The sequence below is a fragment of the Alternaria arborescens genome (genome assembly GCF_004154835.1).
Source record: "Alternaria arborescens strain FERA 675 chromosome Unknown contig_15, whole genome shotgun sequence".
Classification (NCBI taxonomy): Eukaryota; Fungi; Ascomycota; class Dothideomycetes; order Pleosporales; family Pleosporaceae; genus Alternaria; species Alternaria arborescens.
The window spans coordinates 405,603-428,584 of record NW_021167870.1 but is presented as its reverse complement, the minus strand read 5'-3'; the positions used below and the strand labels follow the sequence as shown (position 1 = coordinate 428,584).

At 51.7% G+C, this 22,982-nt stretch overlaps 12 protein-coding genes across 12 annotated transcripts; 3 read left to right on the top strand and 9 right to left on the bottom strand.

The window, feature by feature from the left end:
* Positions 1-678: 678 nt before the first annotated feature.
* AA0111_g6962 (hypothetical protein) lies at positions 679-1,899 on the top strand (the record flags this gene model as incomplete). Its single annotated transcript, XM_028653242.1, has 2 exons — positions 679-1,056; positions 1,207-1,899. 2 exons carry the CDS (start codon positions 679-681, stop codon positions 1,897-1,899), a joined length of 1,071 nt encoding a protein of 356 aa, XP_028505602.1.
* A 225-nt stretch (positions 1,900-2,124) lies between these two features.
* AA0111_g6961 (hypothetical protein) lies at positions 2,125-3,418 on the bottom strand (the record flags this gene model as incomplete). Its single annotated transcript, XM_028653241.1, has 3 exons — positions 2,125-2,914; positions 2,968-3,255; positions 3,306-3,418. The coding sequence occupies 3 exons, from the start codon at positions 3,416-3,418 to the stop codon at positions 2,125-2,127; spliced, it is 1,191 nt and encodes a 396-aa protein (XP_028505603.1).
* A 1,086-nt stretch (positions 3,419-4,504) lies between these two features.
* Positions 4,505-4,642, top strand: AA0111_g6960 (hypothetical protein; the record flags this gene model as incomplete). Its single annotated transcript, XM_028653240.1, has 1 exon — positions 4,505-4,642. The coding sequence occupies one exon, from the start codon at positions 4,505-4,507 to the stop codon at positions 4,640-4,642; it is 138 nt and encodes a 45-aa protein (XP_028505604.1).
* Positions 4,643-5,211: 569 nt separating this feature from the next.
* AA0111_g6959 (hypothetical protein) lies at positions 5,212-5,742 on the bottom strand (the record flags this gene model as incomplete). The annotated part of the gene is made up of 1 exon (XM_028653238.1): positions 5,212-5,742. The coding sequence occupies one exon, from the start codon at positions 5,740-5,742 to the stop codon at positions 5,212-5,214; it is 531 nt and encodes a 176-aa protein (XP_028505402.1).
* Positions 5,743-6,416: 674 nt separating this feature from the next.
* Positions 6,417-8,911, bottom strand: AA0111_g6958 (hypothetical protein; the record flags this gene model as incomplete). The annotated part of the gene is made up of 4 exons (XM_028653237.1): positions 6,417-7,152; positions 7,202-7,401; positions 7,450-7,820; positions 7,870-8,911. The coding sequence occupies 4 exons, from the start codon at positions 8,909-8,911 to the stop codon at positions 6,417-6,419; spliced, it is 2,349 nt and encodes a 782-aa protein (XP_028505401.1).
* A 547-nt stretch (positions 8,912-9,458) lies between these two features.
* On the bottom strand, positions 9,459-11,414 carry AA0111_g6957 (Palmitoyltransferase; the record flags this gene model as incomplete). Its single annotated transcript, XM_028653236.1, has 3 exons — positions 9,459-10,259; positions 10,306-10,414; positions 10,468-11,414. 3 exons carry the CDS (start codon positions 11,412-11,414, stop codon positions 9,459-9,461), a joined length of 1,857 nt encoding a protein of 618 aa, XP_028505408.1.
* Positions 11,415-11,854: 440 nt separating this feature from the next.
* On the top strand, positions 11,855-12,466 carry AA0111_g6956 (hypothetical protein; the record flags this gene model as incomplete). Its single annotated transcript, XM_028653235.1, has 4 exons — positions 11,855-12,013; positions 12,070-12,121; positions 12,185-12,366; positions 12,422-12,466. The coding sequence occupies 4 exons, from the start codon at positions 11,855-11,857 to the stop codon at positions 12,464-12,466; spliced, it is 438 nt and encodes a 145-aa protein (XP_028505407.1).
* A 512-nt stretch (positions 12,467-12,978) lies between these two features.
* On the bottom strand, positions 12,979-14,646 carry AA0111_g6955 (Histidine--tRNA ligase; the record flags this gene model as incomplete). The annotated part of the gene is made up of 3 exons (XM_028653234.1): positions 12,979-13,791; positions 13,839-14,377; positions 14,424-14,646. 3 exons carry the CDS (start codon positions 14,644-14,646, stop codon positions 12,979-12,981), a joined length of 1,575 nt encoding a protein of 524 aa, XP_028505410.1.
* Positions 14,647-14,823: 177 nt separating this feature from the next.
* Positions 14,824-16,457, bottom strand: AA0111_g6954 (hypothetical protein; the record flags this gene model as incomplete). The annotated part of the gene is made up of 2 exons (XM_028653233.1): positions 14,824-16,036; positions 16,114-16,457. 2 exons carry the CDS (start codon positions 16,455-16,457, stop codon positions 14,824-14,826), a joined length of 1,557 nt encoding a protein of 518 aa, XP_028505409.1.
* A 488-nt stretch (positions 16,458-16,945) lies between these two features.
* On the bottom strand, positions 16,946-18,406 carry AA0111_g6953 (hypothetical protein; the record flags this gene model as incomplete). The annotated part of the gene is made up of 5 exons (XM_028653232.1): positions 16,946-17,453; positions 17,502-17,775; positions 17,837-18,137; positions 18,210-18,219; positions 18,267-18,406. 5 exons carry the CDS (start codon positions 18,404-18,406, stop codon positions 16,946-16,948), a joined length of 1,233 nt encoding a protein of 410 aa, XP_028505404.1.
* A 505-nt stretch (positions 18,407-18,911) lies between these two features.
* Positions 18,912-20,043, bottom strand: AA0111_g6952 (hypothetical protein; the record flags this gene model as incomplete). Its single annotated transcript, XM_028653231.1, has 3 exons — positions 18,912-19,396; positions 19,457-19,756; positions 19,815-20,043. The coding sequence occupies 3 exons, from the start codon at positions 20,041-20,043 to the stop codon at positions 18,912-18,914; spliced, it is 1,014 nt and encodes a 337-aa protein (XP_028505403.1).
* Positions 20,044-20,735: 692 nt separating this feature from the next.
* On the bottom strand, positions 20,736-22,977 carry AA0111_g6951 (hypothetical protein; the record flags this gene model as incomplete). The annotated part of the gene is made up of 5 exons (XM_028653230.1): positions 20,736-20,847; positions 20,896-21,205; positions 21,254-22,012; positions 22,060-22,669; positions 22,726-22,977. 5 exons carry the CDS (start codon positions 22,975-22,977, stop codon positions 20,736-20,738), a joined length of 2,043 nt encoding a protein of 680 aa, XP_028505406.1.
* Positions 22,978-22,982: the final 5 nt, after the last annotated feature.

Below are 22,982 nucleotides of genomic sequence, written 5' to 3'. Positions count from 1 at the left end.
TCAAGCTTGCCCAGCGTTTCGAAATGAGCCAAGATCTCAAGAAGTAGTTCGCTGGGGAGATAGTTTGCATAACTGGTAATGGAGGCAGGCATATCTAGCACGGTCGCGTGTGGGAATGCGTGGCTCGTGAGGAAAGTCGCCAGTATACACGCGCCATCATCCGCGCAGAGATGGAATATGACGCACTAGCGCGACTATTGGTTCGCCGCCGAACTATAATGCCTGTTATCTCCGAATAGGGCCGAACCACAAATGATGTTCGACCCCCGCCCTGCCAATCGTCAGCAAAGGGCCGTCACACTCTGTTACATGTAACAGCCGCTCCTTCAAATCTGACATGCCAACCAGAACTAGCCGCGTTTACAAACCTAAGACCACTGATATGCTTTATAGCGATCAATGTGAAACATGTAAGGAGCACCACCATATACACATGCATGGAAACATACGCTGTGAATGTTCATGAATACTCACAAAGAATTATTTCACACTCCCTTACATTGTGTTTCTTCGCATGTCATAGTCTCTTCATATCTCTCTCGCATACAATAAAAGTCTCACCGACGACAACGCTCCTTCTGCTGATCACTACCACATAAATTTCGGCCCCTGAAAAACAACACTACTTTGCTTACTTCTGGCTACCTCAACACTTCCGAGTCTTCTTTCTTACCAACAATGAACACTTTACTCATCGCTTTGTCAGTTATAGGGCAAGCAGCTGCCGACCGGCTGCTGGTGGCTTCATACGGAAATGAAACTCATGCTGGCGCCATCCAGACGCTCGAAGTACTGCCTAGCACAAGCGCAAATTCCAGCCATGCGATGAAAGTTACCCAAGAGAACCACGAGTGTGGAACTTTGCCTACATGGTTGGATGCGTCCCTTGGCCTGGATAGGATAGTCTGTCTAGACGAATCAGCTGCCAATGCTAGTCTCACAATGTTGAGCCTTGGTGATGACGGCAACCTCCAAAAGGTGTCCAATACCAGTGTGCTGGGAGGAGCAGTATCTTCGGCGTCCTACAATAACAAATCCGCATTAGCCCTTGCTCACGTACGTACAACTTTCCTCCTTTCCAAGTTTTTATCGGATCAAGTACTCACTTTATGGTAAACCGAATAGTACGGACCCGAGCCAGCCATATCACTGTTTACTATCGATGGGGAAAACAAATTTTCGTCTTTGCAAAACATCACCTTCCAGGCGCCTGAGCAGATCCATCAAGCAGTCGTCGATCCTACGGGGCAATACATGATATTCCCCAGTCTCGGTGCAGATACGGTCCACGTCTATTGCATCGATCCTGTCAGCCACTTGCTCACAGAGCATGCGCCACTCAAATCCAAACAAGGATACGGTCCGCGACATGCAGTTTTCTGGACAAGTTCCAATTCTACAAAGACGTACCTTTTTGTAGTCCATGAGAAGAGCAACAAGATCACGAGTTACGAAGTTTGTTATCTCGAGCAGGGCGGCCTAGCTTTTACCGAAGTCGACGAGGTCAGCACATACGGCAATCAAACCGTCCCGCCAGCGACGTTCGCTTCGGAGATGACGCTCTCGCCTGATAACAGGTTTTTGATCGCAGCAAACCGTAACGGCACAGTTTTCAAAGTAGAGAATTCGGACCCAACCAACAGCACTCAAGTTCCGAGTGATTCACTTGTGACGTTCAAACCGTCAGCCGACGGAAAGCTATCGTTTGTCCAGCTTGCAAAATCAGGGGGGTGGTACCCTCGCCACTTCAGTATGAACCAGAATGGATCGTTGATTGCGGTCGCAAATCAACTCAGCAAAAACGTCGACATCTATGCCCGTAACCTAGAAACTGGAATCATCGAAGACGGCAAAGCGGTGGCAAGAGCTAACAATCTCGGGCCCGGCGACTTGATGTAAGTTAAACCCCCTAACTTGTGTGCTGAGTACTGACATTCCTGCTTCGTAATAGGTTCGTGCAGTGGGTAGGGCAACAATAGATCAGGATTGAAATTCTATTCAAAGCTCAAGCAGATGAGCAGTAGACCTGATATGTAACGGGTTACTCCACCCATGTTCTATATGGAGATTTCTCAACATTATTTTTGTGCATAGCATGGCGGAGTTTTGTATTATAGCATAGCATCAAGGAGTGTTAGCTGAAGATACCCAGTTTTCCTGTTCAACAGCCCACGAAACGGCATCCCAGACATCGCCCACGATCTTGCGAGGCTGAGGTGTTGGTTTTGTGCCCTTCTGATAGACACCTGTCTCTACTAACACACTAGCCCAGTCTGTGCCGTACGGGCTCCTGTAATCATTACCGCCAGCAATATCACTCGCCGGATTATCACCGACCATATACACACGCTTGAGATGCCCAAGAGGACTACCGTAGCGTTGCATTATGTTATGCCGATGCGCTATCAGGCGCTTCTCTGCGAATTCATATGTAGGTTGGTGTGGTTTACCCATCACGACCTTTTGCAGCTTGACACCTTGTGCCTCGCCACCGGTTATTGCAGCCCAGATGCCTTCGAACGCTTCGCGAAATCCTCCTTGGCCTAGGCGTGGTAAGTGGTATTTCGCCGCCCACAGTAGGTCTGGGTTCGAGAAGTAAAGTGGTGGTTGCCCGTCTTGCTGATAACCCCGGTTCTCCAAAGCAGGGTTGCCGTTCTTCTTGGACAGAGTCCCAATGATGCCACGCTCTGACAACAGAACATCCTTAATGATCTGCGCATCCAAACCCCAGTCCCGCGGGTCATTGTACACAAAGACAGCATCGATGCGAAGCGAGGTCGATGGTGTGGTAGCATCGATTGGGGTCGGCAGCGGTCGAGTGAAGGTCTTATAGTATGATAGCAATTGCTGGGAGAAAGGCCATACTTCGGGATGAGCAACTAGAATGTCGCCAGGGGTGACAACATTTTTGAAGCTACGCGACTTCGTTAGAATGTTGCGGCACAACGTAATTGCATGTTATCGTACCCGTATGCTTCGGCAACTCTCCTGCATTTATCCTCCACTCCGCCAACAACCATGACTGTCTTGTCCTTTAGGTCGTTCATGTCGGCAAAGGGGGTGTGACTCTGGACAAACATGGACGTATCGATAGCCACGTCCAGTTTACTGCTCAACTCGGCCACGCGCTCGGATTCATGTTTGCCGCCGCCATTGGTCAAGAGTATGAAGGGAATGCGCTGCGTTTGGAGATAAGTGAGGGCCTTTCGAGCTCGCGGTAATGCGTCCGAACTCCTCAGGAGTACTCCGTCGATACTGACAGCCGTCAGCTGCTGTATTGAGAGGCCGATGGCGTGCCGCCTTACTCGAAAGCGAAAGCAAAATCGGAGGCACGGCTGTTAGGGGCAGCAGCGGTCTGGAACGCGCGGCGTAGAGGTAGGCGGTAGCCGCAGCGAGGAAGTAATTTTGTCGCGTACATTGCTGTTGGTCGTCTGAGAGTTCGTTGTAGAGGTATGATGTCTTCCTAACTTGCAGCAGTTAGCATGACGTGGAATCTTTAGTCATCATCCCGCTACCCGCCATTGGAAGTCGCACGCACCCTAAGGCTCTTTCACGACTTACGGCATGTCATATCGGAGCAAATAATCCTTCAACAGCAGAGAACCCATCGAACTAACAATGATCTTCTTGGCATGCAAAACATGCAAATGCAGCGTTTCGCTTTCTGTCCAAAAGCACCGGAGACTTACAGCATCAAGCGATACATAACGGTACGGGAGAATGACTTGCCAGAACACTCGTCCATCTTTCTTTAATATCTCTTCAAAAAGTATCTACCCGAAGGTACTATACTATTGTTCCTTGAGCTGAACAATCTGCTGGCAATATGCTTGGGTTCGCTCAAAGTTACAAGCCATATTGTTAACGACGTTCCCTGCGTGGAGATTATTCCTTCGCTTTCTTGAACTCGTAAGATATGCAGTATGTGAAAATATCACGATCTGCCTGTTCGCACATGATGGCCATCTCCAGATATGACAGCCAAATCGGTATACCCACGGCATCGAAACCTACCACAACTGACTCGTTCTTGAGGTCGTTGAGTGTCCAGGCCTGCACTACTATGTTTTGCCGGTCATCGAGATCACGTCATTACCGGAGCATCGATACAAAAGTCATTGAGGCGCTTTTCTGCAGTTAGTTTTTCTTTGTTATCACTACTAATAGGAAGGGAGGTGTTCGTACAATGACAAGCCAAAATCTTGGCACAACGGGTCATGTATAAGAACAATAGTAGTGGCGAATCTACGAACAATAGTAAGGGTAACAGGACTCGGAGTTCTCTTATCACGAGCAAGCTCTGGACCTTTCGCATCGATAGCCATAAGGTTAGCTTCATTGTTTCGTCATGTATACTTCGCTGCAAACGATGTATAAAGGAGGCAGTTGTCCTCTCCCATCTGACTCCAGGCCATAAGAACATTCAGTCATTTAGCAACTCCAATCCTTCCAAACATTTCTTGACCAGTTGCCAACCAACCAACCAACCAACCGAACCGTCAACATGATGTTCTCCTCCAAGCCCATCCCTGGTATTTCATGCACGGTCAGCAAGCGTGGCGGCCCCATTCCCGGCACTAGTTGCACAGTCATGCGTAACGACATCATTCCTGGCGGCGGCTACACTGTTAGCCGCCGTTAAACAGTCTCTCGAGAGACCAATGGTAGTTGGACAAACGCAACAACTACATGTTAACGGGTTCTGGCTTGTCCCCTTACTTCGATTCTTCCAACCCTTTTCGACACAACAGAGGATTATGTCTAGTACTCAAGCCAAGCGACGAGTACTTGGAGACAACATGCCTCACAGCCTTGCTGCAACACCGATAACGATTCGACAAACACGACTATTTTTCGATACCACCAATAACCAACACTACATGCGGCTATACGATCGAAGTCGTGTTTTCGAACAGCATGGTTTTTCTTCTTACAAACTTTGATTCATGTAATTAGTAGCGGGTCAAGTTGAGCTCTCGATGACAGTACTTTTCCTATAGAGCTTGATAATATTAATACTTGACCACTTCAAACGTCTTCTGCTTCTGAATGCTTGGGATCAAAGCGTGAAAACTGTGCCTCCATGTGTTGATGCTGCTTACTTGAATGATTGTTTGAGCATGATATTAATTTCAAACTACCATACTGCTGCGAATCTATGACTATCCTGCAAACGCCTTATGCCGATGCAGAAGTCGAACCATCGCAGCTTTACGAGGATACGGGCACCACTAGATTTGGATCAAGCCGCTTCTCGTAACAGACACTGTTGTCTGCTTCGTTGTAGTTTCCAAACATGTCGCGTTGAATAAACCCACGTCTTTCATAGAAGCGTCTTGCTTTCGCCAAAAAAGTACCAGTCTCCAATAGCAACGTCGACCAGCCTCTTTCTAACGCCTCATCTTCCAGCCTTGTGAGTATCAATTCCGCAATGGAAAGACTCAAGCCTTTGTTCCCACTTATCGGCCCTCGGTATGATGGGTCAACAAACATTCGCTTGATTTCAGCAGCATTACTGAGTGCACTATCTGATGAAGACAGTGGGCGTAATCCGCCGCAACCGACTGGAACGCCAGCGCAATAAGCAACCAGGAAGATTGGAATGTCAGCGGCTGATGGTGGAGTGCCGGGGTCTACACCTCCGAGGGTGGTAATCTCGGTTCGCTGGGTGGTACGGAGTTTAACACTATCTGGATGATCCCAGGAGACGGGAAGAACGACAATATCGTTGACTGACAACATGGTGATTGGGGTAATGTTGAAAAGGAAAAGCAAGGTTCGCAGACGTTAGTGATGGATAGCCTTCGTAGGTAGCTCCTAGTACCTCTGTAATAGGCAAAGTATGTCCGAGTCCGACCATAATCACTTGTCATGGCCCCACGAAGCAGGGTGTTTTGACTCAGAACGTATGGCTGTGAGCGAATGCTTTGATTGGCAGATTAAAGCTGCCATCTTATTAGGTAGAGTGATAAGGTAATCGCCGTTGCCGGTTGCATACTGCGAGCCCGTGCGAGGAACATTGAATTCAAGAAACGTCCCCCCCAGCCAAGTCGGAGGGCAGGGCGTCTTGATTCCGTTAGAAATTACTTTGGGCTTTCATTGTAGTTCTTACTAGCAGAATGTTCATCTGCAAAAAGAGAAGCCAGCTTTGAGAACAAGATTATAGGTAAACAGAACACAATAATAGTATTGTTAGAACGTATCACAACAGCTACTTGAGGCAAGAAGCCGTCTCTCTCCACTTTCCATAGTTGATAATGGAAAAAACTATCTGTACATATATTTACCCACATCCTTTAGAAAAACACTGGAAAGAGCCTAGTAAGAGTACATCAATCGATACTCTTTGACAAGTACTACCGCAGAACGTAGGTTGCTACAAGTCTGCGGTATACGGGAAGATGATAGTAAATCTTTCACCTTCCCCGTACACTCCGGATCGAAGATTTGCGAGAGACACGGCCTTTCACTGCAGCCATATCCTCTTGGGAGATGGGACTAGCAAGGGGTGATTTCTTCGTTGCACTGCGCAAAGATGCAGGAGTTATGTTCGGTGAAGCATCCTCCTCTGATTCTAGCATGTCCGTGTCCGTATCACGAGTAGGCGTGCTTGGTCGTTGAGAACGAAGTGCCTTTCTGTTCTTAAGCGTCGATTGTAGTCGAGAGGGCTTAACCTTTTTCAATGCACCAGGCCTAGAAACCTTCCTTTGATAGGTGACAGTTGTGCGTCGGGTATGAATGACAGTAGACGGTTGCGCCGCCCGCGAATTGGTTGATCGTGTGCGTTTATCAATGTTACCAGAACTGGAGCGTTTGAGCGCGCGGTTCTCGCGAGACGCATTCTGGCGCGACAGCTCATTTGCCTCTCTCTCAGCTCGCTCGCGAGCAGACTCTGATCGAGCAAGGGCGTTCTTTGCCTTTGTGCTAACTGAGTTACCAAGAAGCATTCTGCGCTTCTTGGGGGAGCTTTGAGTGCTTTCAGAACCGGATCTCCGGGAACCCAGCAGATCTTGAAGCTTGCGTTTGGTGCCAGCGATGAAAGCCGAAGCTATGGACTTTTCCTCAATGGGTTTCTTCGGTTTGGGACCAAGGACGCCGCGACACGACTCAGTGCCACAACGACATTCCTGGATATTCTTCTGTGAAAACGGACTGCGAATGTCAGATTGGTCCAACGAGTATGCTGTGAAAAATGACTTACTCGAAATTGTAATCGTAGGTTAGCTCGTCGCCGGTCATGATGCCTCGAGGACCAGCGAAGAGTGCCATTCGTGGTTCTCCGCCCACAGTCCACTTGATCATCTCGCAGTTAGGTTCACATGAGTGGTTGACGAAACGCGCAATCGTTCCACGGGTTGCGTCTATAATCATTTTGTTGTCGAAACTCATAAGATAATAGCACTGTAGCGGGTCAGTGGAAGTGGGCAAGCAAAGATATGGACAGCTCACCTTGTCTTTCTTGTAAACCTGCTTCATGCGTCGCTCGCATTCAGTCTGGGTAATAATCTCTCCGGCATATTCTACGATAATTTGGTGAGGGTCGAAAGTTCTCATAGCACGCACACCAAAGCCTCGGTCTTTCGTATCGAGACCCTCCACGCCGTAATCGTAACGGTTGCCTTTAGCACGTCGCTTGAGCTCTGCAAATGGCCGATTGTTACATAATTCCGGAGGAAGGGGGCAGTTGGTGTTGTCGCATTCGTATGCCATGATCCGGTTATGACAGGCTTCTCCGCAGCCGTCTTCGGCATCGCAATAGCACTGGGAAGAGTCTTGCTTGTCGCGTTTCCACAGTGCAGACGCGTCGCCAATGAATCTGTCTACAAGGTATTAGTGACATTCACCAGATTGACAGCGCAGTCGTCTTACTTTTGTTGAGCTTAACCCAGCCGTCAACCTTGACTTTCCTGGGTAGAGGGCTGTAAGTGTCGAATGGCAATTTGAAGTCGCGAAACACAAGTTTGGGGTCCTCGTTCAAGAGGCGTTCGCAAGCAAACATGGGGAGGGGTAAACTGTGAGCCTTCCCTGGTTTCTTGGCTCTCTTCTTCGCGCGGTTCTGGCTCTCTGAGAGGCGAGGATCAAAGTCGCGATCCTGGCCCACATACAGACCCTGCTTGAGCCAGACTTTCGACTTGGGTTTCGAGAAGATTTTCTCTTCCTGCGCTTGGTTGTTAGGTTGGCGACCTCCATCTTCCATTGTTGCGCGAGAGCGCTTCAAAGAAGCCGCGGAAGCAGCTGATTTGGATTTCAAAGAAGGCTCTGAAGTGCTACGTCGTAGAGTGCCTTGGTTGGAAGCCCTTCCGTCCGAACTATTGCCTGTTATGTTGCGGAAGGCCTCCTTGCGAAGATCCGTCACGCGCGAGGAAGTGCGACGTCGTGCTGCTTGGGCGGCTTCGGTAGCCAGCTGCTCCTCGATTTGGTCGCTGGCATCCGTCATCTCGGACTTCCGCTTCAGCATCTTCTTCCGTACAGGTGTCGCATTCTCCGCCTTCGCAATGCTCTCAAGCGAGCCATGCACGACGTTCTTGTGATGCTTCTCGAGGTATTTGGTCGGCGTGTGGATGGCTGTTCCGGCGAGAATCTGCACATTGTACGTGGTGACGGATTTGCGCGAGGCCCTCGCGGGCCGGCGGATCTCACTGCTGGCGGCATCGGGCGCAGTGGTTTGCGCGGCGGCTGCTGTGTCGCTAGTCATCTGCAAGCCAGGAGCCTCCTCGTACACTTCGACAGCGTGTTCGATCTTGGTTATCTCAGACATGACGCTGGCTTCGTCACCGAGACTGGTAGGAGGCGTCGAGATGGAGGGCGACGCGCTGGACGTGGCGCGAGCATCGCCGTGCTTGTCCGTCTGCACCGTGATGTTGGAGAGGGTAGAGGATGTCGAAGTGGGTGAGTGGTCGCGCTCGGCCATGGTAGCGGAGAAGGAGGGTTGCAGCACGCGTCGCGGTCGTTGTCTTGAGGGGCGAGGCACTGACGCGCGAACGAGGTCGACGGTTTGGGCGGGTTAACGGCGCTCACGAAGCAACACTGCCAGAGTCTACGCGCAGTAGGAGGAGGGCAGGCGTAGAAACGTGCACAACAGTTAATCCGGTTCAGTAGAAAAGGTGAGCATGCATTGGCAGGTGCAGCGAGCCGGACTTAGGAGATGGATGGACGGATGGAGGATTGGAGGTAAACACATGTAGCTAGTCAGTCAGCCAATTAGGCCGTCCCTGTCTATCCAGTGTTACCAGCACCAGCACCCCTAGCACTCTGTCTCAACCCTAGCACATACAAGCACGCCTCTGAATGCAGCTTCACTGAAGAAAAAAACACTGTAGTAAATATGCACATTGAAATAAAACCACAGTCCATGCATACAAGTGGTCGAATGGTGCCTTGCTATGCAATCGCGTATCATGAAGGAGTTATTACTTAAGATGGGCTAATCCATGATTAAGCTGATCAGAACCGTCGTCTCATGCCACAGTCGCATCTGCAGCGTCGCGTCCAGACCTGCTACTTGGGCCCTGGAACGCCTCCGACCCGCGAACATCCTGCATTTCCACTCCACCGCCCTGTTGCTCTGGAGCCAAAGGTGCAGTGCGTTTGTCTCTGCGCGGGCCAAACCTCTGATCGCCTTCCTCGTACCTTCTCTTGAAGTGCAGATACGTCGGCGGACGAGGTCGTTGCAATACAGCGATCCAGTTTTTCAAGACTGAGCCCTGTGTAAAAGGTCTATGTCGATCCTTTTTAAGGAACTTGTGCGAGTTGAGATATTCACGTGTCGTCTCGCCCCTGCCGACCAAGAAGAGATGGTACACACCAAGGCTGAAGGGATACGACCATCCCAGGAGTCCATATATACACATGGCAAAGGGCACACGCCATCGATCAATAGCCTCACCAAAAGATGCTCCATTTTGTGCTCGCCAGACCAAGAGATGTGCCAGGCTAGCGCCTAGGAGAAAAAGCCCTAGCAAGGTGGTGGCACAGACGAAGACGAAAAAGTAACGGTAGTTGCGGCGTCCCACGCAGTTGTTGAGCCAGACGCAATGATGATCTTGCGTCTCAATGCAGTTGTCACACACACGGCAATGGTGAGCACGTGGGGGTCGCCAGATATTGCAACTCTTACAGTACTTCGTCGGCACTTCCATAGCAGCATTGGTGCCGGTTGCGGAAACGACCATGGTCCACTCAGTGGTGGGAGGTCCGAGATTGAGCGGATCGTCATTAGGATTAGGCGGAGGAAATGGATGTAGATTCCGGGGCAGTATCTGTAAGAGTCAGTGATGTTCAGAATGTAGAGGGTGCATGACATACGCCGGGATCCGAAGCGGACGCGTGGAAAAACGAGGAAATGGAAACTAGAAGCAAGTATGCAAAGAGAATGGGTATCGAAGGAGAAACGTGGGTCCATAGCCAAGGTGCCCTGTAATGATAGTCAGCATAGGTGACAGCAGCCGCAGGGAACGGTGTACGAACGAGAACCCGAAAAAGAGACCAGCAGGTAAAATGATTAATATAGCCGTGGCTACGTTAACCGGCCGGTCTCGCGTATTTTGTAGCCTGCCGCCCCAGCAAAAGGCAGTATTGCCAGAAAAGTACTGATAGTTCTTGCCCAACTCCCGCTTCACTGCTTCTTTGGTAGCTTCCTTGCGGGCTAGCCTAGGGGAGGATTCGGCGGACGTAAGCTTCTCATGTCCTTGATGGGGTCGCATCTGAGCTGAGCGCCCATCGCGACTAGATAGCATAAAGCTGGATCCAAAAGAACGAGGGGATTTGTTGGGCGTTGGGTCCTTGTTGGAATTATGGCCATGGGTGTTGGACAGGTCGAGATGCTGAGGCCTGGGCCGCTGCAGAGGTGTGATACTTTCGCCACGACTACGCACTGTCTCGGCGCCTGTGGGCGTGGTGTTGGCAGTGGTGCGGTCAGGCATGTCTCTGTCGGTAATGTCTGTGCCGCGCGAAGGCGGAGACTGCGGGTCATGCTCGTGGTGGAGGCCCAGCGTTGGGGCACCCCGGATTGTTTGTGTCGACCCTGTGCTTTGGCGGTACGGATTGCTACCCTCCTCGTGTGTAGCCTCTGAGTAGAGCGAGTTGTGACCGAGGAGGGAGGTGGGGCGCTGGTTGCGCTGTTGTTGGAGACGCTGCGAGCTCATGGGGCGAAAGAATCCGTGGGCGGCCAGCGGAACATGGGTTCTACTCGTCGATGTCGTTGGGCGACTCTGGTGTCCGATACTGCCGGCGACGCTCATGCCGCCTCGTCGCGCGGGGCTGGCCTGCGACCATCTGTTCTGGCTGCCCGAGTTTGCAGTCGCAATGGACGACGGCCGGGACGGCGGCAGGCCGGGCTCTCCTGCTGGGCCCGTCATGCCCAGCACGCGGCTGCCAGTGGAGCTGCGCTTCTGTTCGGACGGAGTCATGGCCATGGTGTCGTTGTTGTTGCCGGCGCTATCACTATCTCTACACGCAGCATGACATCAAATCGTTGCAACTTGGAGCTGGAGGGGAGGCGCGACCGGATTTCAGCGCGTCGTCGCGACGGGTACGGAGAGCGCAGGTGGGCGAAGACGGCAGGCGGAAGAGGAAGGAGCGACTGGAAGTGAGTGAATGGAAGGGCGGCGGCGCCAAAGGTTAATGGAAAAGTCGACTAAGACGTGTGATTGTGCTGAAAGGGGCGCATAAAGTTGATGCTCGACCCTTCGACGTTGCCCGGCGCACTGCAAGGTCCGCCTGTCTCTTTCCGGAATGGCCGTCGCTGTGACGCAGCCGCGAAGCTTGGCGTCCGCGAGATTCAACATCGAACCACTGCTCCAGCGACGCACGCAACCCATTTCTCGCAGACCACCCACGCCAATTGCACCCCACCATGTCTTCCACCATCGCCCGTTCGGCCTTCCGCGCCGCCCCGCGTGTCGTCCGCCCGACGCCCGCTTTCCGACGATGGGCCAGCGCTGCCGCTGAGGGCGAGAGACAGGCCGGCAAGGATGCCCTCAAGACAGGAGCAAAGCGCGACCCGGAGCTCTACGTATGATGCCGACACGCCCGCCGGAACATAGGAGACGGACAGCTGATTTCCTACAGGTGCTCTTTGCTATCATGAGCGGCGTTTTCGGTCTTGCAGGATGGCACTTTTGTAAGCTCCCTGCCATTTCGATTGTGCCTCGGGCGCCAACCTTCGCATACTGACAATTGCAAGCCCGCTCTCCCACCAGCGCCTCGTCGGAACGAGCCGTCGCCAAGGCCTCAAACAGTGAGCCCTGGAAGCAGGATGGCGGAGCAGGCCCCTACCAGTACCACCCTGGAGGTGACACCAGCGTCAAGAAGGATGCGCCTTCTGCTCTTAACGTCGTTGTCATCCCCAATGTCACTCTCCCCAAGGTAAGCTGGAGCCAATTGTGAGCCAGAAAGTTGACTGTACTGATGAGGACTGCAGGAGCTCCACGACACATACAACAAGTGGGGCAAGGATGGCTACTAAACATGCAAACTGCTGTCCACTACCCAATTTCCAAGTGAAGACCCATGGCAGTGGGGTACGGAATTCTCTTTTCGTTATACATCTGTATATAAGAACTCCATTGATGCCACTGCATAGATTAAACAAATCTTTTTTACTTTTTTCCTCGTATACATGTGCATCATAATTTCGGTGCCATTGGCAACGCATGAGCAGCGAGAACGCCAGACGAACTTTTGTCGGGGAGCACTACAGTCGTGTAGCTCACTATATCCCGAATGTGTACATGTACATCATGGCCCACGTAGGTAATGCTAGGAAACTCTGTGCCCCGCCCAAGTAGAGAGATACACGCCATGCCAGAGACCATAGGACAAGAGTGTCCAAGCTTTTGTCGTCGCAGGCTATCCCTATGCCTGGTCCTTCGCGGATACTGCTGTGAGCACCCGAGTAAGCGAGCCGGTAGAAAGTAGTCTATGTATGGGTATCTATAAGTACACTCTCAGTCCGCATGTCCGGCCTGTCAAAGACAATCAAGCCGCGCTTGGTAGCCTCCTCTTGATCTCGTCAATCATGTTGCTCCGCTCGACCGGTACACCATTCTTCTCAGTGTCGTTCTCGTCCTTGATTCCGAGGGTTTTGATCTTGACCTTGCCGTCTTTGAGTTCGTCTTCGCCAAGAATGACGGCGAGCGGAACACCTGCTGTTTCAGCTTGCTTGAATTGTTGTGGAAGCTTGGGCTTCAGTTTGTAAGAAAACTCGGCCTTGATGCCTGCAGCCCACAGCTCTTGAGCAACCTGCATACGCTCCGTCAATAGGCCGGTGAAGCCCTTGCCACCAAAGGCCATAACGAAGACATCTACGTCCTTGGCGCGTTGTGTCGACTGACCGCGGGCCTTCATGATGCTGATAATTCGATCAATGCCGAAAGAGATACCAACGCAGGGAATGGGTTTGCCGCTGAACATGCCCACCAGCCCGTCGTAACGACCACCTGCGGCGATACTTCCTACACCAATCTCTTGTTTTTGGCCTTTCCCAGTGGGCGCCGAGCCTTCTGTAACAACCTCATAAATCAGACCAGTGTAGTAGTCTAAACCGCGAGCGAGTGAGAGATCGAAGGAGACATTCTTGCGGGCGCCAAAAGCGTCGAGGTATGCGAAGAGCTGTTCCATCTCCTTAACACCTTGGATGACATCCTCTGATTTGGAGAGAGTCTCGTTCGTCTTGAGATACTCGATGATATCGTCTCCACCCTTGCGCTGTACCCACTCTCCAATTTTGTCCGCAATGTCCGCAGGCAATCCCTTGGTCTCCATCTCTGTTTTCACCTCATCCCATGGTAGCTGCAACGCGTTAGTAACCGACAGAACACTATGGTTCTTCTTCTTACTTTGTCTAGCTTGTCCACTGCAGAGCTGATTGGCCGTATCAGTTCGTCCTTGACACCAGCTGCCTTGAACATGCCGTCCAAGATCTTCCTGTGATTTATCTTGATTGTGTATGAGTCCCACTTGAGCGCTTCGAAGACGTCGGTTGCGATCTTGAGGACTTCCGCATCGGGAATCATGGCGTCGTACGAGCCCGCAATGTCGAAATCGCACTGGTAAAACTCTCGCATACGTCCCTTCGTCATTGCTGGTTGGTCACGACGATACACCTTGGCGATTTGGTATCTCTTGAAGTTCTGCACACTAGGGTTCATGGCGAGCCATCGTGCAAGCGGGACTGTAAGATCGTAACGCAGTGAGCAGAGCTCACCACCTTGATCCTGTAGATCGTATATCAACTTTGAGTCTTCTCCATATTTGCCGCTGAGGATCTCTTTGAGTTCGAAGACAGGCGTATCGAGTGTCGTGGCTCCGTGGCGCTTGAAGACTTCCGTCACGGTCTGGAACAGGTGATCGCGAAGTGCGGCATCCTCGCCGGTCCCTTGGACAGTCAGTCAATCATTTGCGCGCATAGAAGCAAGACATACAGTCGCGTGTGCCCTTGGGCACCTTCAGGTTGAACGACTTGCTCTTGTCTTCTTTGCCCATATCGTCGAAGCCTACAAGCGAATTTTGTGTGCAGAAGCGGCGGCGGGGTGCGAGAAGGCGAAGGCGGATAGGTTTTGGGCTGACTTTGCGGAATGCGAAAGTGTATCGGAGGGCGTCTTGGAAGAGCGCGGGGCAGACAAAGTGGGGTGAAGTGCGCTGCATGGACCTGGAAAGTGACTCAATCGCCCAAGAGCAAGCGCGCATGTGCAAAGAATCGTTCTATTCCGCGACTTGGCCCGTGCATATACGTACCGACGTCACAGCCATAGCAAAAGTATAGTCATAGAATTACAATAATTAGTTTGATGCATGGGTATCTAATGATGGCTGTGCTTGCAGCTACCATGCTGCTCGGAATTCTAGCAGATCCTTCTGTCTGTAGCACTCTGCTACTACCGTCAGAATCATGTCGATGGCTACCTTGGTGTTCCAGTCACTCTCGGTCAACGGAGTCATGGCCTGTGATCTTGCCTTTGGCGGTCCAGAAGCGGGTGTCGATTTTCCAAGAGTCATATCGCACAAATTCACTCCTCTGCGTATCTCTTGCCGCTGTCTTTCGGCCTCGGCTCGCGAGAGATGGTGGAAAGTTTGTGTTGGCGGCGTATCAGGTACGGGCATCTGGGAAGTTACCAAGCGATCGCCGAGTTGTGCAAGAAGACGTGCCCGAGCTTCTTCAAGACCTCCGTCATCCAAAACACCCTCGGCTTGTTCTTCGTCTTCGGATATGATCATTTCTGCGCCAGAATCATCCGCCTCTTCAGTTACCGTGTCTTGGGCCAGCACGACTTCGTCAGACTTCGGAAGAGCAGAGTGCGATACAACATCTTTCTCGTCAGAAACACAGCTTGGTGTATATCCCTCTTCTTTCTTGGAAACCTCTTCGTTGCGGGTATTGAAATCGGAAACGTCTGATCTGGTGTCTCCGTCTTTTGGTACATTGCGCGTCGATTTCGCTTGATCTGTGCAGAGTCGCCGCATTAATCGGCCAGCACTGAGTCCCAAATCCCGGATCCTGCTGACGCGTTCATGGTCCAAAGTTCCGAAATCTCCGACCAGGGCTAACAAAGTCCATATCCAACAGCTCTGTTGACGGGATACCTTGACAGATCGACCCAAGGCTAACGTACATCCTTGGAGAGCCACATACAGCGTCGATTCATCCATGTCGGCGACCTCTTGGAAGTTCGGGAAATTGCTCTCTATGATTTCCGACCATTGGTACTTTCCAGCCTTTAATGTATCTGTAGACTTCTTTGCTGGTTTTGATACCTGTCTGTGCTTCCGGATCTCAGCGAGCTTGTTGCGGAGATTCTGAAAGCGCTGAAGGAGCATGTTGTTGCAACCTTGTTGAGGATCAACAACGGACGGGTCTTCCTCCCACTTAGCAGCATCGTGTTCTCTATCCACAGCAATCCAAGTTCCCTCTTTATATATGACGCGTTGCTTGTGCGCAGGAGTTGTGTAGTGCGGTTCGTCATCATCTGAATCAACATCACCGGCGTTGAAATTGTTTGGCGCTACGAGCAACGTGGGAATCGCTGATGCTTCGGACCTGTCACACACGTAAGCAATATACCCAATAAGCCAAATATGCAAGAGCGACTCCCAAGCGACGAAACAAGTACTCACCGGACACTGTGAAGGTATGCTAATGCTTCGCTCGTAGACTCGTCGGACAACTGCTCTTCGCCATCGAGCCCGGGTAGCACCGTCCGTGTTCCATACTCTTGGTATGAGTCCAGAACACGTGGTCGTCTTTTGGAGTGCGCTGTGTTGCGCTCGATCCTGGCGCGCTTAACTCCAGGTACTTCCTCTTGCGCGCATTTCCTTTTGCCGCTGTATGTCGTTGGAGAAGCTGCCGGAGGGCTTGTAGGAGGTGGCTGTGTCGATATGAGGTAACCGTCAGGGCGCTGTAGTTTGTTGTAGGTCTCACCGTCTTTAGTAACAGCCAGATTGACCCCTAAGTCTGACATCTTTGCGTTGAGGAAGTCAGTCCTGACTTTAGTTGACAAGTGATTGCGGAGACCAACGCGGAGGTGAGCTACATTGGTCTAGCGTCGCACTTGCAGGGAATGCAAGGTACGTCCGCGAGCTACCAGCATCAACACAACGACTCGTCAGAATAGGATAAGTGGTTTATCTTATGAAATTAGTCTATATAGTTATCGCATATTTCTGTTATATTCCTCGGGAGTTTCCACAGCCGACCATTGTATCTGCGATGATATAGCTTTAATAGCGCGTTACCAAGGACGCGATGTTAAAGATATATCATCACAGATACAATGGTTGGCTGTGAGACCTCATGAGGAGTATGGCAGCCAACCATTCCACCACGCGAAGACCAGTGTGAACGCCAGCAGGCGTGCAAAAGAACTTCAGATTGAACAGTTGGTACAACCAGTCTGGCCTCGTTTGCCCTTTCGATGCCTCTCTTCGTGTGAGGCTCCATGCCTGCCTATCATTGCTCTTTCCTTTCCATGTTCTCTTCTACTGGCTGGTAAGGGTATTTGATCGTGAGACACCAAATGTCCAGATAATCGCAGATTGTCCAGATGACGTCCACGATGAAGCTTCCGTGTACACCTACAGCGAGGCCTAAGCACATGAACACAAAGGCGACTTGGTAAACATCGTTGCCTAGGGCACTTGGCCAGCCCACTCCGATGTGTTCCTGCAGCCACGGTCCGAGCGAGTCGATGACTCCATATATCAGAGGATACATGAGCACGTTGCCTCGCGGAAAACGTGATTTCGTGAGGTGAGAGATGATCATGCGACCGACCGAATACGCATTGATGAGACCTGCGTAGAAGATGAAAGGTACCAAATGGTGGTGCAGGATCATTGGCTGCAGGTACAGGTATGCAACGATAAGGACCCAGGCGGAGCCGAAGGTGAGGAGACCGAGGAGAGCAACGCGTGTCTTTTCACCACGGGCACGACGTGCCTTCATTACATTTAGTGCGCTGTTTGGTTGTCAGTTTGCTCTTCCGTAGTGACTCGATTGTTCATACCTCGAAACAGTGTTAAACACGAGCACGACACCTCCATAGACCATATACCACTCATTCCATGCCATGTTGTAGAAAATTTCCGGGATGATACCTTCTTTGATTCCGAGACTTTGGATCATGGAGCGTTGCCAGAAACTACCCCCACCAAGGTAGGCTGTTAAGGCATACACGATGCATAACGTTATGATACCCTCAACTGGTCCGGAAATTACTCCGAGAGTCAGCGTATGTGTGTGGTATTCATCCCACGTTTGCACGTAGAAGGTCAGCGAAGCTGCAGTAATTAGTAACGAGACCGTCAAAACTAGGCGAGTAACGGGTCTATGCTAGCTTACATGCAAATAGCGTCAGAACTGTCTTCCAGCCTTGGCCAAGGTTCATCGTTGCAGAGAACAATAGAACTTCCAATGTCGTATTGATCGCATCGACTCCATGATCGAACAGTTCACCCAGAGGCCCGCTCTGGCGGGTCCTTCGGGCCTGACTTCCGTCTACAGCATCGAATGTCTGGTAAAGGAAGAGTCCGATCGCCCAGCTGGCGTATACCCAAGGCGGACAATCCTGGTCAAGAGTTGGTGTATACCAGAGCAGGGTAAGAAAGTTGGCTACGACGAATCCGAAACCAGAAAGAGTTATCTGTGGAGTTGTGTAAGTGGAAAAGCAAGCATTTGCAGCGGGACTATAATGTTCGCTTCAAGCCAAACTTACGAGGTTGGGTCTGATACACGTTAGCATTGCTCTGTATGAGACACTAGTAGTACTTACGCCATCCACATGGGAAAACATTTTATGACCACATGATTATAGAAGGGCTTGAGAACATATTGCGAAAGCAGACTATGATCCACGCCAGAGTACTTGTACTCCCTGAGCTTCGGTAGCTTGTCCTGTCGTATGTACACCATGATTTGTAGCTCCTCTTTTGACCAGCAGCTGTCGGAGAGCTGTTGTGGGGTTCTGGCAGCGAAAACGATTTGGGCGGCGTTTGTTGTTGCTTTGTGGGTGGAGTGCCAAGCGCAACATCGTATGACGTAGCGTCTGGCCGCCCGGTTTTGCCAACCCTTTACGGTAGCGCGCAAACCGTAAGCGTTGACCAAGGAGCATACCTGTCATACACGATTCAAGTGTGTCTTACAAAAAAGCAGGATTGCTACCATCATTTGGTATTGGTCAGAGGCTATCTCGCAAATTTGTAACTAGCACTGATATGACCCTTTGCAAAAAAAGTAGCATCACATGCTAAACCGCTTACAACTCCACCAATCAGACTAGCATCATTCTGAAGTATCATACCCTATTTCCCCTTGTTTGTGGCTAGGCATGTATCGCGATCACCTACTGTAGGCAGTGTAAGGTCGCGTTGTATATCGAGATATGCGGTGTGTGGGGCCAGCTCGGTCTGATCGAAGCCTAAGCAACAGTGCTCCAGGAGCAAGGAATTAAGATCCTGCTCTTCATGGTTTGGATGAGCGGCACTGTCTTGTGCACTGTTTCGCCCCAGCCCTCCACGCTCCAGCTCTGCTCGCGGCGAACCTTGCGTTCTTCTAGGTTCGCAAACTGCCATAGATGATGTACTGTGTTGAGATCGCCGATCTGAACGAACCAAGCACCTACACCCTCCATGACTTCCCGCCGAGCCTTCAAGCCACGTCTCCAATGTGTTTCCCATTCTAGCAGGTTGCCTGGATGCAGTGTATACGAGCGCAGTTCGAATAAGCCACCGAGTTGGCGGGGCGGTGTTGTTGGCCAGAAGGAGAACTCCTGCATGAGAGAGTTTTTCTTGGACATGATTAATTTCTTGAGTTTGGCGTCGAACTCAGGGAACTCTGGGTGAGACTGGATGTTGTGTAGCGATTCGTGATAACCCTCGTATCGTTGGTATTCCCAGATGTGCACTATGGCGCATAGTCAGTACACGTGACAACTACAGCCCCGGGAGCGAATCGCAGTCTTACCGAAAGTGTTGCAGTCTCCCACTTCAGTCCGCCAGCTACCTACAAGATGGACCTTGTTCTCGGGGATAGAAGCCATCTTCGGATACCAACTTCCAACCAGCTCAGTGTATTCTTCGACCTTGTCTGGCTGTACTTCGTGGAACACAATCGAGTGGACGTATTTACCGCGAGCCAGGACCTGAGAAAAGCTGCGCTCAATGTCCTTGTCGAGTTCGCGGCCCTCGGGTGTACCGTAGATGAGAGATGACAGCGCACCGCCCTTCTTCTTGCCGTTCTCTTGCTCACGGGCGCGAGCCTCTTCTATAATTGATCGAGTTAGCGCTCTTGAATCGCCCAAAGTGGGTGGTAGGCGACGGACTTTCTTCCTGTTCCTTTCGCTTCTGAGCTGCGGCCAGACCATCACGGAAGCTCTTCTGCTTCTCATTGAAGCTAGCAGCACTATCAGGCGTGATGTCTGCCAGAGTAGGAGCTCTGACTGGGCTCTGTGTCGGAGGCCCGGTACCGAATGCCTGAGACCGGACAGCTGTGGCACATAGCGGGGAGAGGATGCCGCCGCGCACGCTGGCACAAACACGACGTGTGAGCATGATGGTGGTGTCAGAATAGGAGCTCGGGGCCGAGGTCAACTTGAGTATTGTTTCTGACAGCGTGTGCAGAGCGGAGTAATGGTGGTGAGGGTCGTGTTTGGCTCGGTCTGGGTGGGTGGCTTGGAAGCTTCCCCTCAATCAACTGCAGCTCTCCCTGTCAGGCCGCTAGCGTGCCGCTGTGTAGATGGGGCTCTGGGGTAAGCGCGAGCGACCCACACTGCAAGCTTTCCCCGCTGCAGTACCCAAGACGATCCATACCTACAAACACGGCACCTCAACAGGTCACTGCAAAGCATCACGGCTGCCACCGCTAACGTTGGTCACGCCCTTCAAGTCCTGAGTCTCGAACTTTCTTTAACGGTCAATTCATATAGCTCCAAAGGTCAAAGATGTGTGCACGAACTCAGCACGAGAGTCGTTGCATCTCACTTTCAATCATAACAATCGTACCCGCTACAGCCAATGCTTTCAGAATTATAGCAACGGCCATATTCTCTTACCACGTCGTCTTTGACATACCCATGCTCTACTACGACCGTATGTGGGATGCCACTTACGAATACGATAACCGTCCCGCAAAGATAAAGCCCACAATATACTACACGCTGCACACCTCGAGATTGGAATGTGAATGTAATAGGTATCAAGACATCGTGGCAGAAAAAAACTTGTGTCCCTGGGAACATGAATGTTTAATCCTCGTCAAATATCTGTAGTACGTTGTCCAGAATAGTTATGATAACGCGGGCTTGGAGGCCGGCGTCGGCCATGTTGTTGCCTTTGTGAGGTCCCATTATGGATGGCCTACATAATGTCAGTTGATGCACGTAATCTCGACGGGCGACAACTTACGCCCAGCAGATGCCCAAGTTTGCAGTGCTCATACGATTAACTTCAGAAGATTGCTGCACACGATGTAAATGCAGAACCAGGGCACGAAGCGTCGCATAGTTCGGATCAGGCAAGGCATTGATCAGCGCGTGCATGGAGTCTCGGCGCATGGTCTCGTCATCGATACGTGCAGCATCGATGTACTTGCCGTAGAACTCGCGAGTAAGCAATGGGTCAGGAAGCTCGCGGAAGAATTGTTTCAGCAATCCAGCCACACTGTTCACGTCATGTTGGAAGGCTTCTGGGTTACGGAAATCCACCTGGGAAGCATCTGCACAGCATTAGTTGGAATCGCCAATAGATCTCCACCATAACGTACCACTATCGAAAAGAGCTTTCATCTGCTGAATGTGTGACGAAGTCCCAGGGATACGATAGATACCCTCTACCTCTAATCCGTATAGATCCACGGCCTGTATACACTGGTAAACCACCATGGGTACAGGGGAGCCATCTCGGTGGAAAAGGTCCTCCAAAGTCACGCCAAAGACAGGATTCACTGGAGGTTGAGCGTTATTGTAGAGAACGCCACTGGTTTGCTGTGCGGTAGCCTGGCCAACGGGACCACGAGGATAGTCTGGCTGGGAGTATGGGTTCTGCGTGACAGGTGAGTAGGGCGAGCCAGTAAAGTGTGGTATTGGGGGCTGCGATGGTTGCGTTTGCAGTGATGAAGACGGTGGCTGTGAGGTAGTTCCAAATGAGGGTTGCTGTAATGGCTCATGAGGAGGAGGGCCCTGGGGCGACAGAGGATTCGCGTCCGGTTGTGGCATGGAGAATGAGGGCGGCGGCTGACTCTGCAGCTGCTGCATAGAGGCACGACGGTTACCACTTGCAGCCGCTGGTGGTGTTGGATGTGACCGTGTCGCCGCCTGTGTTGGGTGCTTCACATACTGTAGCTCCGATCTGGCCATAGGTGCTTTAGATGCATGGCTCAAGATGTACTCGTCAAAGTCCCGCTCGCTGTTGATCTGGTAGATCAACTGGTTGATGCTGGGTGGAGTTTGAGCAGTTGAGCCTTTCAGCGGCTGTGGGCTGACAACCTGGCCGTTGTTGACGACGAGCTTTTCGTTGAACGAGGCTGCCGCAGTGTTAGTGACGATTTATGTAGGGGTATAACAGACTTACCGTATTTCTGCATCTCCATTGTGAGCGCGGCATCGGTTTCCTTGATAAGATCCAGCAGCGCAGTGACGGCCTGGGGACGCAGAGTCGCGACGAGCTCTTTGCGAGAGACCTGGGCCGTCTGCACCTTGCTGGCATAGTCCTGGTCTGCCGCCTGTGTCTTGCGCTGCAGGTCCTCCTCGTGCTGAGCGGCCGACTTGGGTCCTTTTAAGCCAAACTTTCGGCCTGCGCCAGTATCGCCTGTCTTGACGCGATCAAGGTCTTCAGCAAGCTGGTCGTACTTGGCCTTGGCCTTCTCGGCCAGCCGTTCGGCGTCTTGCACTTTGTTCTCTGCGGAGAGACCCTGCTGCTTCCACGTCTTGCGGCTCGTATCCATCTTGTTGGCTAGTTGCAGCAGATTCTCATGCATGGCGTGCAGAGCAAGGCCAAACTGGGTGCCATTGTCGGCGATGCGCTCGTTCGCGTGGAGAACCTGCTCGAACTGCGTCTGATAGCTCTCGTGCCGCGTATCGGGCTTTCGTACGCCATCGAGGGTCAAGCGGCTCAGCTTCTTGAGGCTACCGGCATGCTCCTCTTCTAAGGCTCCTCGGCGCTTGAGGAAGCTGGCGAAGTCCTGCCGGGCGTGTTAGCGCATCCGAGTGCAGTCGAGTCGATTAAGCCGTCACTGACTCTGGCGCTCGCGATGCTAGCCTTTAGGCGGTTGAGAAGGGTCGAAACGCCCACATCAGAGTGCAGGATATCGTGGACGCGCTGCTGCGTTTGCGCATCGTGAGGCGCAGTCCGTTGTTCGGGCGATGCGGGAGTTGCATCTTCAATGGGCGAATGTTGGGCACCGTCCTGGGTAGGGGACGATGCGTTGTTTAGGTCGGGGTTGAAGCTATCGGTGCTTTCCATAGGCGGAATTATGGGCGGGGCAGCCATTGTAG